This window comes from Dermochelys coriacea, chromosome 1 (genome assembly GCF_009764565.3).
Source record: "Dermochelys coriacea isolate rDerCor1 chromosome 1, rDerCor1.pri.v4, whole genome shotgun sequence".
NCBI classification, from domain to species: Eukaryota; Metazoa; Chordata; order Testudines; family Dermochelyidae; genus Dermochelys; species Dermochelys coriacea.
This window is the reverse complement of record NC_050068.2, coordinates 15261262-15277064: the sequence shown is the minus strand read 5'-3', so window position 1 is coordinate 15277064 and position 15803 is coordinate 15261262. Positions and strand designations below refer to the sequence as shown.

Below are 15803 nucleotides of genomic sequence, written 5' to 3'. Positions count from 1 at the left end.
AGCACTATACAATAGCCAGTGGGGACCCCAACATATGGCACTCCCAAGGATCCTCAGCCGAAACACTAGTCTTACTACAAATGTTCTGTGTTCTCTTCTCTACACACAGCAAGAGAGAGAACCATAGTTATTAAGGTCTCATCTGAAAGTTGGTGGACAATGTGAAGTGTCTGCCTTAAAACAAATAAGCAAATCCCTCTTTAAAATAATCTTTAAGAGGCAAGTAAAAGACCCCCATTTGGTAAAATGGATTCAGCGCAATTTAGCTACCTTGGAAGAAAGTGATTAATCCCCCCCGCTAGGATTTGAACCTGTGGATCCTGCTGTTTCTAGGTGCTGATCACATAATTATCAGTTAAACTAGGCTGATGATCACTTAGATTTTGGAGAAAGGGGAGTGGACACTATTTGGCTTCTCAGAAAACTTCAACAGAGATGTAACATATGAGGTCTCACCTTTTGAAGTTATTGGTGGATGTTTCACCCGGTAAGCGTCATTTCACTCTGGTTGATCTGTCCTATAATTTCATTGTATTTTCTGGTCAGGGCATTGGCTTTTCTGGTCAGATGGGTCAGGACACGATACAAGCCTGTAAAGTGATGATAAAGCAGTCCTTCAAGATCGGCCTCTTCTCCGTTCTCTTGTACTTCCTCTCTGCTGGTGGTTTGGTGTTTGCTTTCATTTAGAGGCTCCAGTCTACCCTCCACTGCAAGTTTGATGGATTTCAGTTGGATGTAATACTCATACAGGTCCCTGTTGCCAAAATCCCCAGTGGATGCGTCATCCTGCTGTTCCATGTAGACGCCTCTGAGGAGGCTGGGAAACATAACCACTTGTTCCATCTTGTGGATGGCAGAGAAGTACTTTTCCATGGCTGTGGTCAGACGGCCTCTCCGGCTCTGAATCTTGCTGGCTTCTGCAGGTCTTAACAGGGATGCTGGCTGATGGTGCTGAAGCCTTTCAGGCTGCTTGGCTGTTATGATGAGGGTGAAAGGAGCACAGGTGACAGGTGGTTTTTAACAGTGGAGGGAAGGGGTGTGTATACCAGCTAAAGACACTCCTCTATTTCCAGCTAATCATGCCACTGAGCCTCTGCAGATCTCAAAATCTGTTTAGTAATCTGTTCAGGGTCAGCATAGGGTCTGTATTTGCAAACTGGACCTCCCCCAAAATGAGCCTTAACTAAACTTCAGAACTTGACCGTAAAGCAAGAATTTCATAGGTCACGTTATCTTTCAATGACCAGATAAGAAAATGGCTATGAGGATAACTGCTGTTTGGAACAGAGTTTTCCTGCCCCCTTCCCCCCCAAAAAACTGGAAAAGCTGGTGTCTGAAAAGCTGATGCAGTAATGATTTCCTCTTTTGTCCTAATTCATTACATTTGCACATAGCTTGCCAGCAACGGCAGAGTTGAGTAACCTTGAAACCCATATGCATATCTAGAACGTGAGACTCAACAAGCATGAGTCTCACAACTGATCAGCAAACCAGATACATTTTATTAAGCTGAGGCCGAGAAAGAGTTGGAAGTTTGTCTAGATGGGGGGGGGGCGAGAGGAGAAAAATGACGAGATGACAGAATAATATATCTAGTCAAAATCTGTATTAGCAAGTGGTCCTAGACTTCACTGTGTTAGAACAGACACAGGCAAACCGTATTTTCAGCTTTCAGAGTAGCAGCCGTATTAGTTTGTATTCGCTAAAAGAAAAGGAGTACTTGTGACACGTTAGAGACTAACAAATTTATTTGAGCATAAGCTTTTGTGAGTTACAGCTCACTTCATCGGATGCATTCAGTGGAAAATACAGTGGGGAGATTTATATACACACACACAGAGAACATGAAACAATGGGTATTACCATACACACTGTAAGGAGAGTGATCACTTAAGATGAGCCATCACCAGCAGGTAGGAAGGGTGGGGGGAAGGAGGAAAACCTTTTGTGGTGATAATCAAGGTGGGCCATTTCCAGCAGTTGACAAGAACCTCTGAGGAACAGTGGGTGGGGGGGGAAAACATGGGGAAATAGTTTTACTTTATGTAATGATCCATCCACTCCCACTCTCTATTCAAACCTAAGTTAAATTGTATCCAGTTTGCAAATTCATTCCAATTCAGAGTCTCTCGTTGGAGTCTGTTTTTGAAGTTTTTTTGTTGAAGAATAGCTACCCTCAGGTCTGTAATCGAGTGACCAGAGAGATTGAAGTGTTCTCCGACTGGTTTTTGAATGTTATAATTCTTGACGTCTGATTTGTTTTCAGCTGGTGAAGAGGATTTATTTTTAGCCATCTTGAAGAGACACTCACTTTTTAAGGATTGTATTACAGTAGTGTGGTGAGGGCCTACCTGAGATTGGAGCCCTATGGTGCTAGCCCCTGTTCAAATATACGCTATCAGACAATCCCTGCCTTAAAGAGTTACAGTCAAAATAGAGCAGGCAGATGAGGGGTAGGAAGGAAACAGAGGCACAAAGAGGTTAAATGCCTGTGATCAGAGCCAGGAATAGAATTTGTGTCCCCTGACTCCCAATGCAGTGCCTTAGCCAATAGATTAGGTTGCTATCCAGAAACCCTCCAAATGATCTTTAAGTGGCAGATGAAAGGGAAGCAGCCCAGTGGAGCTAACACACTTGAAAATATTGATACCAAATTCATGGGAGAAATGAGCCCCACCTGGACTCCATTAATTAAGCCCACTGAAACAAATGGAAAATAAAGTGTTGTGTAGTGTTTAGAGCAGAAGGCTGGGTATGTACTGTTCTTCATTCAGTGGTTCCTTGGGCAAGTCACTGAATTTCTTTGTCTTGATTTCCCCATCTGTGAAATGGGAATAACACTTCACAGGAGTGCTAGAAGGCATTCTCCGGTGTCCTGTATTTGAAAGGTATCCTTTTCATAATGGACAGCCTCTTCTTTACTTATGGTGTCCCAGTATCCTGTTTTCACTTGACTCATTAGTTACTCCCTTCTCCTTGTGGTGTTAAGAGTGGGCTAATAAATTTAGTCCTAATCTGGGAAAGAATTTTACAGATGAACATGAATTGTGTGCATTGGATTGGATTGGTCTCACTGACCATAAAACCACTGCATGAATGATGCCAGCAAGTCCCCAAAATATCTCCTGCAAGGATCCTCTTGAAATTTTTATTACATTCATTCTTTTGAGATTTTCTCAGTTATTTAAAGGCACGGTGCTCTTCTCAAAGCAATCTTCCCTGTGATTTCCTAGCACAGGTGCTCTTCCTGGGCCAGATCCTCAGCTGGTATAAATCAGCATAATGCCATCGATTTCACTGGTGCTATCTATGCCAATTTATATCAGCTGAAGATCTGGCCCAGTATTCTTAAATAAAGTGGCTTACTGATTACCAGCACTCATAGATTTTAAAATATGCCAGTCTAAAAGGAAAAACAGGAACCATCCAGTTGTAGATCCCATAAAAAAAATATTTTTTAATAGTCGGATAGACTGAGGTTAAAGAATGCGAAGATCTACCAAGTCATCCACTCCTCCTCCTTGCCAGGGCAGGTTTGTCCTCTAGCCAACGCTTTCAAACTTGAGAGCCTAAAGTTAGGAAACTAAGGGCCAAATCTTTAACTGATGTAAATTGCTGTCACTCCTGTGAAGTCAATGAGCTATGTTAATTTACACTAGTTGAGAATCTGTCCCCTTAGTCTCTAGTTAGGCTCCTAAATAGAAGTGGCCTAATTCTCAAAGGTGCTGAGGCCTCACTCCATCCACTAGGGGTCCCTAAAGCCTCAGAATTTTAAAAGCTCAGCTGTTGACAGAAGTTAAGGCCTGATCCTGATTGTCAGAGGAACTAGAGATGGGCCTGGGCCCTCACAGGCATACTGAACTCTGGGGAAAGCATATCTGCAATGAACTGGTGTTGGCTACAGCAGAGGGTCAGTAACTTAGGCTCGGTCATTGGATCTGTTGGAGTATGGTCTGCTGGTTAGAGCCCAAGAATGCAGCATTCCCAGTTCCTGTGGCTTTGAGTCTTGTGATACTTGGTGTCTTTCTAAAGCCCCTGGAGTCATGTGATTAGAATCATAGAATCATAGAATCATAGAATATCAGGGTTGGAAGGGACCCCAGAAGGTCATCTAGTCCAACCCCCTGCTCAAAGCAGGACCAAGTCCCAGTTAAATCATCCCAGCTAGGGCTTTGTCAAGCCTGACCTTAAAAACCTCTAAGGAAGGAGATTCTACCACCTCCCTAGGTAACGCATTCCAGTGTTTCACCACCCTCTTAGTGAAAAAGTTTTTCCTAATATCCAATCTAAACCTCCCCCATTGCAACTTGAGACCATTACTCCTCGTTCTGTCATCTGCTACCATTGAGAACAGTCTAGAGCCATCCTCTTTGAAACCCCCTTTCAGGTAGTTGAAAGCAGCTATCAAATCCCCCCTCATTCTTCTCTTCTGCAGACTAAACAATCCCAGCTCCCTCAGCCTCTCCTCATAAGTCATGTGCTCTAGACCCCTAATCATTTTCGTTGCCCTTCGCTGTACTCTTTCCAATTTATCCACATCCTTCCTGTAGTGTGGGGCCCAAAACTGGACACAGTACTCCAGATGAGGCCTCACCAGTGTCGAATAGAGGGGAACGATCACGTCCCTCGATCTGCTCGCTATGCCCCTACTTATACAACCCAAAATGCCATTGGCCTTCTTGGCAACAAGGGCACACTGCTGACTCATATCCAGCTTCTCGTCCACTGTCACCCCTAGGTCCTTTTCCGCAGAACTGCTGCCGAGCCATTCGGTCCCTAGTCTGTAGCGGTGCATTGGATTCTTCCATCCTAAGTGCAGGACCCTGCATTTATCCTTATTGAACCTCATTAGATTTCTTTTGGCCCAATCCTCCAATTTGTCTAGGTCCTTCTGTATCCTATCCCTCCCCTCCAGCGTATCTACCACTCCTCCCAGTTTAGTATCATCCGCAAATTTGCTGAGAGTGCAATCCACACCATCCTCCAGATCATTTATGAAGATATTGAACAAAACGGGCCCCAGGACCGACCCCTGGGGCACTCCACTTGACACCGGCTGCCAACTAGACATGGAGCCATTGATCACTACCCGTTGAGCCCGACAATCTAGCCAGCTTTCTACCCACCTTATAGTGCATTCATCCAGCCCATACTTCCTTAACTTGCTGACAAGAATGCTGTGGGAGACCGTGTCAAAAGCTTTGCTAAAGTCAAGAAACAATACATCCACTGCTTTCCCTTCATCCACAGAACCAGTAATCTCATCATAAAAGGCGATTAGATTAGTCAGGCATGACCTTCCCTTGGTGAATCCATGCTGACTGTTCCTGATCACTTTCCTCTCCTCTAAGTGCTTCAGGATTGATTCTTTGAGGACCTGCTCCATGATTTTTCCAGGGACTGAGGTTAGGCTGACCGGCCTGTAGTTCCCAGGATCCTCCTTCTTCCCTTTTTTAAAGATGGGCACTACATTAGCCTTTTTCCAGTCATCCGGGACTTCCCCCGTTCGCCACGAGTTTTCAAAGATAATGGCCAAGGGCTCTGCAATCACAGCCGCCAATTCCCTCAGCACTCTCGGATGCAATTCGTCCGGCCCCATGGACTTGTGCACGTCCAGCTTTTCTAAATAGTCCCTAACCACCTCTATCTCTACAGAGGGCTGGCCATCTCTTCCCCATTTTGTGTTGCCCAGCACAGCAGTCTGGGAGCTGACCTTGTTAGTGAAAACAGAGGCAAAAAAAGCATTGAGTACATTAGCTTTTTCCACATCCTCTGTCACTAGCTTGCCTCCCTCATTCAGTAAGGGGCCCACACTTTCCTTGGCTTTCTTCTTGTTGCCAACATACCTGAAGAAACCCTTCTTGTTACTCTTGACATCTCTTGCTAGCTGCAGCTCCAGGTGCGATTTGGCCCTCCTGATATCTTTCCTACATGCCCGAGCAATATTTTTATACTCTTCCCTGGTCATATGTCCAAGCTTCCACTTCTTGTAAGCTTCTTTTTTATGTTTAAGATCCGCTAGGTGAACAATTAGGTGAACAATCTCATCGTTCATTTAAAAAATAAATATTTAGTCCTCAAAACAAGGACCCAAGTGCTCCCTAATAACTCAAAAAGCAGAAGGCAAATACCACACACACACCCATGTATTTATTTTAAAATCTCATAATGTGGGGGGCCTGACTCACAGCTGTTGAATATTTGGGGTTGGCAACACTTAAGGCGGGGGTCGGGACTTTGAGGCACAATTCTTGATTCTGCCACTCCTGTGCTGTGTGGCCACCGCCAAGCCCCTTGATGTTTTGTGTCTCCATTTGTTCTTCGGTGGAAAAAGTGGGGTGATAACTAATACTCAAGCGATTTGAGATCCTCCCATGAAAGGTGCAAAATACTAAACAACGTGACTTTTCAGTTTGAGGCACTAATGGCTCAAGCCTGCAGGGTGTAGACTACCCACAAGGAGGCACTCGGACCAAGGTGTTTTGGCATCTAACTCCTACAGAATTCAATGGAGGAATCTGGGCCTCAGTGCCTTTCAGGTCTGCCTCCCCCAAGTGATAGTTATCCCATTGTTAAGTCTGTAGTGGTGTGAAAAATCCACATCTTTGAGCAACATAGTTACACTGACCTTACCCCCACGTGTAGACAGCGTTACGTTGGCAAGAGAGCTTCTCCCCTCAACATAGCTACTGCCTCTCACGGAGGTAGATTAACAGTGCCAATGGCAGAGTTCTGTCCTGCCGGTGTAGGAGCATCTTTATTACAGCGCTACAGCTGTAGCGATGCAGCATTTTAAGTGTAGCCCTGCTCTCAGCAACTGGCTCTCAGCTGCCTGCTCTGCAGCTCATTAAGACTCATAGAGCAGCTGTAGTTTTTAAATCAACTGTTAATGTCTAGAGCAGGCATGGTAAGGGAAACAGGACAGCTTTGCAATAGAAGCCAAAGCTCGGGTGCTGTGTCAATGAGGTAACAATGAGGTCCCTTTAACAGCCTAATCAAGAAGTCAAATACTCTACACAGATGTCCCTTTAATAAAGCCTTCTGAAAGGAGCCCCTTTTAAGCCAGAGCACAGATAAAACTTGCGTTCCAAACCAGAAGTCCCTGCGTGACAGCAACAGTTGTAAGGCCACACGCTTCCCTGTGGGCTGGGCAGCTCTGTAGTGTTTCCCCTGCTTGCTCAGGCTCTCTTCCCCAGCCTCCCTGCCTGGAGAGCTCTGCAATCCCTTCTCTCTCTGCCCTTGAGCCAGGCGGAAGTGGTGCTCCTATCTCCCTGCCTTAGGGGCATCCCTTCTTCCTAGTTCAGGCTCCTGGGAGCTCCCCTTTCTCCTCAGGAGCTTCCACCTAAGCTCTCTTGTGCCTTTTATCAGGTTCACGTGCTCCTTGCTTAACTAACTGTCTTCCAGCTGCCTCAGCAGTTAACCTATCCCCAGGCGGATCTGGGTTGCTCAATCCCTTCAGCAGAGCCTGTGCCAGGTATGTGGGATAGCTGGCTCCTTTAAAGATTTAGTTCTGAAGGGAACAGGATTAACACGGGAATGTGTTAACACTCTATATTCCGGCATGGGATTATTCCGCTGGTTAGAGGGCAATGTAAGATGCCCAGGGCCAAGGAAGGGTTACATAAAGACATTCTCCCCCATGATGGGCACAGACAGGGAATGTCTTTGCTGCTGTGGACTAAGCGCTAATGGGAGTGAGGTGTGTAAAGCCTTAATACAGCAATGAGCCCCACACAGGGTGAGCAGTGAACAATAAACTGGGTGGGGTTTGGTAGCTGCTTCATCCTTCTGGGTATTTTTCTGCATAAATCAGTGAGAGAGCACAGCGGGGGCTGGTCCAGCCTGCGCTGCTCCGCTCCACAGAGGACCCCAGGACTATCAGTGAGAAGGCCCTAGCCTATATGCTAGCTCTAACCCCTAGCTCCACAGAGGCACAGTTCCACTGGAGCTCTACAAGGGTCTGCAATAGCCGCCCCGAACTCCAGGAAGGGCTGTATTATCTTTTCCACCTCATTGCCATGGGGCTGGATGGGGCCCTTCCTCCCAGGCCATCCTCTGGCCCACCCAGTCTCCAGTACCCTCCTCCAAAATGGACCCCAGCCAACGCAAAGTGGCCTGCATTGGGTCTGGAGGGAGTCAGGGATTGTGCTGCAGGCTGAACCTGTTTGGACTGAACCATTTTGAGGCACACATTATTCCCTATGCTGTGGGTTTCTCCAGTCCTGTCCAGATTGGCAGCATTAACGTGATTCTGACATGGAATTGGAGGCAGCCCCGGGTGTTAGAATACTCCTGCTTTTCCTAAAGAGGCTGGCAAGGAGACAGATCTCTTTCAGCAGCTGAGTTGGCTCATGTCAACACAGTTAACAGGGCTGCTGTGCTAGGGGGAGTTATAAATAATGACACCCACACAGCTATAGCTGCTAGAAAATGATGTACGTCAGACTAATGGAAAGAGCGTGGGAAGGAAGGAAAAGTTGAAACAAAGGAGACTAGAAAATGCAAGACCAGAACAGACTGTTGGTCTGTCTAGTCAGGGATCCCATCAGATCCTAGCAGATAATCCAGAGGAAAGCATACCCCCGATAATACACACTAAATGCCCCACATCTGTTGTAAAGATATGGGCTCTGCACCACTACTACAAACTATGACACAAGTGAGGGAGGCATGTGGAGAAGCAGGTACAGGAAAGGACTTGGAGGCAATAATAAACTCATCTGGTTTTCTCAGGCACAGGAGCATCCTGATAGCTCAGCGGGGCTGTTTATAATTGATCTCAGGAGTTGTTAGTTTTGTATGCTCTCTTCCCCTCTCATGGGCTTCAGGGCAAGGGTGAGAATTTTGGAATTAAGACCAAAACAGACTGTGAAGAACTTCAAAAAGATCTTACAAAACTAACAGATTGGGCAACAAAATGGCAAATGAAATTTAATGTGGATAAATGTAAAGTAATGCACTTTGGAAAAAATAACCCCAACTATACATATAATATAATGGGGGCTAATTTAGCTATAACTGATCAGGAAAGAGATCTTGGAGTCATCTCAGCCTGCACAATTTTGGAAGTGCTAAGAGAGGTGCTGGGTGAGCCAGCTCCGAAAGGGTGGTCAGAAACCATAATGCACTTTGTATTAGGGTCACCAAGCAGTGATCTCTGGCAAGGAGATGCTGATAAGCAATTTCCATTGTGGGAGTGGAGTCCATACATTCCAGGGCATCCGTCACAGAATCTGCTTGAGGTGGATTGGCATTCCTCAAATGGGGTTTGTGTACCTACAGTGTTGAGCTGATAAATGGCTGGGAAGCAAAGGGTGGGACCCACAGCAATGTTTGTGCAGGCTGAGATAACCATTAATGGACTTAACCTCCATTAAGTGCATTAAGCCTGCTATTAGCCAGGATGGGTAAGGAATGGCTGAGATAGCTTCTGTTTAATTTAGGAGTGTTTCACTGAGGATCAGACCATGCAAGGTGCTGATCCAGCATCCTTCACTCACTGCTGCAGTCTGTGGGAGTTGAGTGTGGCCAGCACCTCGCAGGAGTGATTAGGAGCTACCAGTGGTGACTGATGATGGCTCAGGGCATGACCGTTAATTGAAGAGACAATTAACTGCAGTGGGGTCAATGTATTGCAGTTGCTGACCTGGAAATTTGAAGATGTCAGTAAATTGGACTAGGTCTCCCAGGCATTAAGAACATAAGAATGGCCATACTGGGTCAGACCAAAGGTCCATCCAGCTCAGTATCCTGTCTACCTACAGCGGCCAATGCCAGGTGCCCCAGAGGGAGTGAACCTAACAGGTAATGATCTAGTGATCTCTCTCCTGCCATCCATCTCCACCCTCCAACCCTTCACAACCTCCTCAGGCAAGAAGTTCCACAGGTTGACTGTGCGCTGAGTGAAGAACTTCCTTTTATTTGTTTTAAACCTGCTCCCCATTAATTTCATTTGGTGGCCCCTAGTTCTTATATTATGGGAACAAGTAAATAACTTTTCCTTATTCACTTTCTCTACACCACTCATGATTTTATATACCTCTATCATATCCCCCCTTAGTCTCCTATTTTTCAAGCTGAAAAGTCCTAGCCTCTTTAATCTCTCCTCATATGGGACCCGTTCCAAACCCCTAATAATTTTAGTTGGCCTTTTCTGAACCTTTTCTAGTGCCAGTATATCTTTTTTGAGATGAGGGGACCACATCTGTATGCAGTATTCAAGATGTGGGTGTACAATGGATTTATATAAGGACAATTAGATATTCTCCGTCTTGTTCGCTATCCCTTTTTTAATGATTCCTAACATCCTGTTTGCTTTTTGACTGCTGCTGCACTCTGCATGGATGTCTTCAGAGAACTATCTACGATAACTCCAAGATCTTTCTCCTGATTAGTTATAGCTAAATTAGCTCCCATCATATTGTATGTATAGTTTGGGTTATTTTTTCCAATGTGCATTACTTTACATTTATCCATATTAAATTTCATTTGCCATTTTGTTGCCCAATCACTAAGTTTTGTGAGATCTTTTTGAAGTTCTTTACAGTCTGCTTTGGTCTTAACTGTCTTGAGCAGTTTAGTATCATCTGCAAACTTTTCCACCTCACTGTTTACCCCTTTCTCCAGATCATTTATGAAGAGATTGAATAGGATTGGTCCTAGGACTGACCCTTGGGGACCACCACTAGTTACGTCTCTTTGTTCTGAAAATTTACCATTTAGTCCTACCCTTTGTTCCCTGTCTTTTAACCAGATCTCAATCCATGAAAGCATCTTCCTTCTTATCCCATGACTTAATTTACGTAAGAGCCTTTGGTCAGGGACCTTGTCAAAGGCTTTCTGGAAATCTAAGTACACTATGTCCACTGGATCCCCTTTGTCCATGTTTGTTGACCCCCTCAAAGAACTCTTATAGATTAGTAAGACATGATGTCCCTTTACAGAAACCATGTTGACTTTTGCCCAACAATTTATGTTCTTCTTTGTGTCTGACAATTTTATTCTTTACTATTGTTTCAACTAATTTGCCTGGTACTGACGTTAGACTTACCGGTCTGTAATTGCCAGGATCACCTCTAGAGCCCATCTTAAATATTGGCGTTACATTAGCTATCTTCCAGGCATCAGTGAGACTAATAAGATTCTACTGTGCCCTCCTGACAAGGCTCCATCCTGCAGTCCTTAGGAAAACTCCAAGAGATGGCAGCCCAGTCAGAGATAAGCAGACTCAGTGGATCTCCCAGACAGTCTTGATGGCAGAGTCCCAGCTGGCATGTAAAACTGCCATCCCCAGAGTGAACCCCAACTCCAGCACAGCTACCCCTGCAGATACAAGGAGGGGCCGTATGCACCGCTCTGACCCACTGGACTTAAATCTGACCCTGAATTTACATGCTGGGGCCTCAAAGAAGTTAGAAATGGCCCAAGGAAGTGGGAGGTTGTGATCCAAATTGGGTTTAGCTGGGGAGCTCTGCTGAATTGGGGTCTTAGTGAACACCCTGTCAAAATAAAAGACAAAGCAGCAGGAGTCAAAAACAGGTATAACCTCCATAGAATTATGGATGTTAGACTTGTAATCTAGTCCCCTTGCTTTTCCCCTAGAGTCCATTTTATTGTCCAATCCGACTTAAAACAACCCAAACAACAGGGCTCCTCCCGGGCTTTTCATGGGAGTGTACAGCCGAACAGATCTCCCTGGTAGAAGATGTTTCCTGATATTCAGTGTCTACAAGTTTTCCTTTGCTGTCTTATATATTATTATTATTATTATTTGTATTGCAGTAGGGCCTGAGAGCCTCAGCCATGGATCAGGATTCCATTGTGCTAGGCACTATACACACAGGGCAAAAAGCCAGTCCCCTGACCCCAAAGAGCTGACAATCTAAGTACAAGATAAGAGACAACAGGTAGGTACAGAGAGAGAGACAGGAATTCCCCCAAGTTCTAGTTTACCCACTCTCCTATACTTTAATTTTCTTATTTCACTTTACATCACAGCATCAGCTTTCTGTAAGTATTTAATTTTTACCAGGTCTTATTTTAGTTTTAGAAAGAGCTATAAAATACTCATCTACTGTACTGTATTATTTATGTTAAAATCCGGAACAGAAGAGGCAGATCTAATCTATTGGAAAAATACATCTGCTTTAAAAGAAAAAACTTTTACAGCTGATGTTATTTTCCTAGCAGACCCACAATAATAGCTTGGAGCTTTAAGTACATATTTATACAATATAAAAACCACCTATTTATTCACAATAAAAGGCATTGCCAAGTTATTTATCATTGGATAGGCACCAGGATCCCATCTCTTTTCATCAGAAGATCTGAAAGCAATTTACAAAGGCGGTGAATATCATTATCCCTGTTTTATGAGTGGGGAAATCCAGGCCGAAGGTCACTCAGCACACCAGAGGCAGGAACGCAACCCAGCTCTCCTGAGTATCAATCTAGTGCTCTGTCCAATAGGCCATATTACTCTAGTATTGCAGTAGTGCCTAAGAGCCTCAGTCATAAAATGAACCCCCTTTGTGCTAGGTACTGTACAACACAGAACAAAAAGACATTCCCTACCCCAAAGAACTTGCAATCAAAGTACTATTCCTCTGCCATGGAAAAGAGAAAAGCTACTAGTAAAAAGTCCATGAGGGGAGGGGTTTACAGCTCCATGGAGCAGATGATTCCAAGCACCATGGATTCCAAGGAGCTATGGGGAAAGTGGTGCACAACCTAGAGTTTCAGCCCTTCTCCACCTCACTGCTCTGTGACCCTTCTGAGCAGCAAAGTTCCCTCATAAGTCTTTGGCTACTCCCCATCTGGTTACACACTAACCTCTTTTCCAAGATAGTTGATGACGTGGGTTTTTTACATACACAACGGTCATAGAAACAAAGGCAGTGCTGTGTAACTCTTGCTCCCCTACAAAAAGCTGGCTGAATGTCCGGGGGAGGGGCAGGGGCTGAGTTCCTAAGTCAAGATAGAGTTGATCTCGTTTGTGGCGTAATCTGTTTAAAAGCAACTGGAATTGGCTTAATCGACTAGTGGTGTCAGCAGGGCACCAGCAAGTCTCCTGAGGACATGTACACAATGGGCCTCACCTGGCTGCCGAGAACAGTTCTAGCACACAATACTCACGGTTCTGTGCAGAGACAAGGAACCAGCCAGGACACAAACACTGGCATAAAGGGGGCTAAGTTTGTGGGAGGGGGAAGGCAAAAGCAATATTCTATCAAGCATCACTCAGTTTTACCCATCAACAGCTGGCCACATCCTCAGGTTCCCATAAGAACATAAGAATGGCCATACTGGGTCAGACCAAAGGTCCATCCAGCCCAGTATCCTGTCTACTGACAGTGGCCAATACCAGGTGCCCCAGAGGAAGTGAATCTAACAGGTAACGATCTAGTGATCTCTCTCCTGCCATCCATCTCCACCCTCTGACAAACAGAGGCTAGGGACACCATTCCTTACCCATCCTGGCTAATAGCAATTAATGGTCTTAACCTCCATGAATTTATCCATTTTTAAACCCTGTTATAGTCCTAGCCTTCACAACCTCCTCAGGCAAGGAGTTCCACAGGTTGACTGTGCGCTGAGTGAAAAAGAACTTCCTTTTATTTGTTTTAAACCTGCTCCCCATTAATTTCATTTGGTGTCCTCTAGTTCGTATATTATGGGAACAAGTAAATAACTTTTCCTTATTCACTTTCTCCACACCAGTCATGATTTTATAGACCTCTATCATATCCCCCTTTAGTCTCCTATTTTCCAAGCTGAAAAGTCCTAGCCTCTTTAATCTCATACGGGACCCGTTCCAAACCCCTAATCATTTTAGTTGGCCTTTTCTGAACCTTTTCTAATGCTGGTATATCTTTTTTGAGATGAGGGGACCACATCTGTACGCAGTATTCAAGATGTGGGTGTACCACGGATTTATATAAGGGCAATAAGATATTCTCCATCTTGTTCGCTATCCCTTTTTTAATGATTCCTAACATCCCATTTGCTTTTTTTGACTGCCGTTGCACACTGCATGGACGTCTTCAGAGAACTATCCACGATGACTCCAAGATCTCTTTTCTGATCAGTTATAGCTAAATTAGCCCCCATCATATTATATGTATAGTTGGGGTTATTTTTTCCAAAGTGCATTACTTTACATTTATCCACATTAAATTTCATTTGCCATTTTGTTGCCCAATCTGTTAGTTTTGTAAGATCTTTTTGAAGTTCTTCACAGTCTGTTTTGGTCTTAACTATCTTGAGCAGTTTAGTATCATCTGCAAACTTTGCCACCTCACTGTTTATCCCTTTCTCCGGATCATTTATCATTCTTGAGACTTGGGCTGTGACCTTTATGGTCCTCCTAGGTTGGGCCTGCTCAGTTAACAGTTCTAAGAACTCTCCTATCCTTCAGGCTGGTGGACAGGGCACTTAGGGAAGTGCAGGAGCAGCTTTCAATGATTTTCCGAGTATTTCTTGCCAAGGCACAGCCCAACACAGAGATCTAGGCTGACATTGCAGTCCAATACAAAGTAAATTCTAGGCTTCTAGGCTATCCTTCCCTTAAAGGAGGAGCCTAACTAACTGCCCTAACAATGGTCGCCACGGCTTTTCCTGCAGCACATAGAACAGCAGCAACAATGAAGATGCTGATGGTGGGAAACCCACGAACCTTATCACTCTAGACTATGGAACCTTTCAAGCTCTCTGCCTTTTTTCCCTTTCCCAAGGGAGAGTGAGACGCAAACCAGCAGGCTGTGGGGAGCTATGGAAGAGCACAGTCAGTGTTTTGGGGGGATGAGAGCCCTCTCTCAGCTCTGCCTCTCTCATCCCTCCCAAATCATTGACTGTGCTTTTCCAGGTCATTGTTTGCTCTCCCCACACCTTCCCCAGTAGCCTCCCTTTGACAGGGAGGAAAAGAGAAGCGCACCAGGCTGCAAGAGCAACTGTTTCCATGTAGTGGTAGTGCAGAGGACTTTGTTCTGGAGTCAGACACTGACAGTTCAAAGCTTCTTGCAGGAGTAAATTGCAGCCCCACAGGGTGGAGGGCTACAGCCAAACAGGCCAGACCAGTGGACCCACTGTCTCTACCGGGGCCAGTTCTAGCAGCTTCAGAGGCAGGTGTACAATGCCCACAACTCTGCAGTGACGTGCCCCCTGGGGAGAAAGGCTGCGGGGAAGGGGTTCTTAAACCCATTTCAAACAGGAGTGATTTGGCAGTTGGAAATCAAAAACCCATAACAAAAAAAATACAACTGGGAGAAGCTCATATACTAGGACCATGAAACAGTGTCTTAAAACTAGCCATGCTGTCAGCAGGGTTCTGCAAGCTCAGCAGCAGAGCAACAACGATCCTACGTCTCACAGACGTGGCACCTTTCAGTCAGACAACTCAAAATGCTTCACAAACACTGGCCTTGATTCTTCAGGGTCACATGCTGGTGTAAGTGACCCCAGCATAAAGCAGGGGTAAGAGAATGGAGACTGAGGTCCAGGAACTGTAACCCCTTCAAGAGGCTGGTCCACCAGAGGAAAATAGCCTACTACTGCTACCACCTTTGCTTAAGTGGGGGAGATCTGTGCGGTGTTGTTGAAGGGCCTGTGTTCAGATCCTGAGGCAGGCCATAAGCACCCCTGATTTTGGTTTTGGAAAATCCTACTGTTGAGCTTTAACAAAGCTAACCTCTCCCCTCTTTATTTGCCATGGTCTAGTTCAAGGGTTTTCAACCTTTTTTTTCTGAGGGCCCCCAACATGCTATAAAAATTTCATGCCCCACCTGTGCCACAACATTTTCTGCATA

The 15803-nt window shown here is 45.1% G+C and overlaps 2 protein-coding genes across 4 annotated transcripts in view; one reads left to right on the top strand and one right to left on the bottom strand.

Annotated features, from left to right (window-relative positions):
* KCTD14 (potassium channel tetramerization domain containing 14) overlaps positions 1-15803 on the top strand; it is a 29337-nt gene that overhangs the window by 4440 nt on the left and 9094 nt on the right. The window contains exon 1 of one of the 3 annotated variants that reach the window (XM_038386718.2): positions 355-487. The exons of the other annotated variants lie outside the window; for them this stretch is intronic. The gene's annotated coding sequence lies outside the window, so the exon portion shown is untranslated. Of the gene's footprint in view, positions 1-354; positions 488-15803 lie in introns of those variants that run through there. 3 annotated transcript variants of the gene reach the window in all.
* LOC119849770 (thyroid hormone responsive) lies at positions 432-952 on the bottom strand. Its single transcript, XM_038386972.2, has one exon. It carries the CDS (start codon positions 871-873, stop codon positions 481-483), a length of 393 nt encoding a protein of 130 aa, XP_038242900.1. The 5' UTR covers positions 874-952; the 3' UTR covers positions 432-480.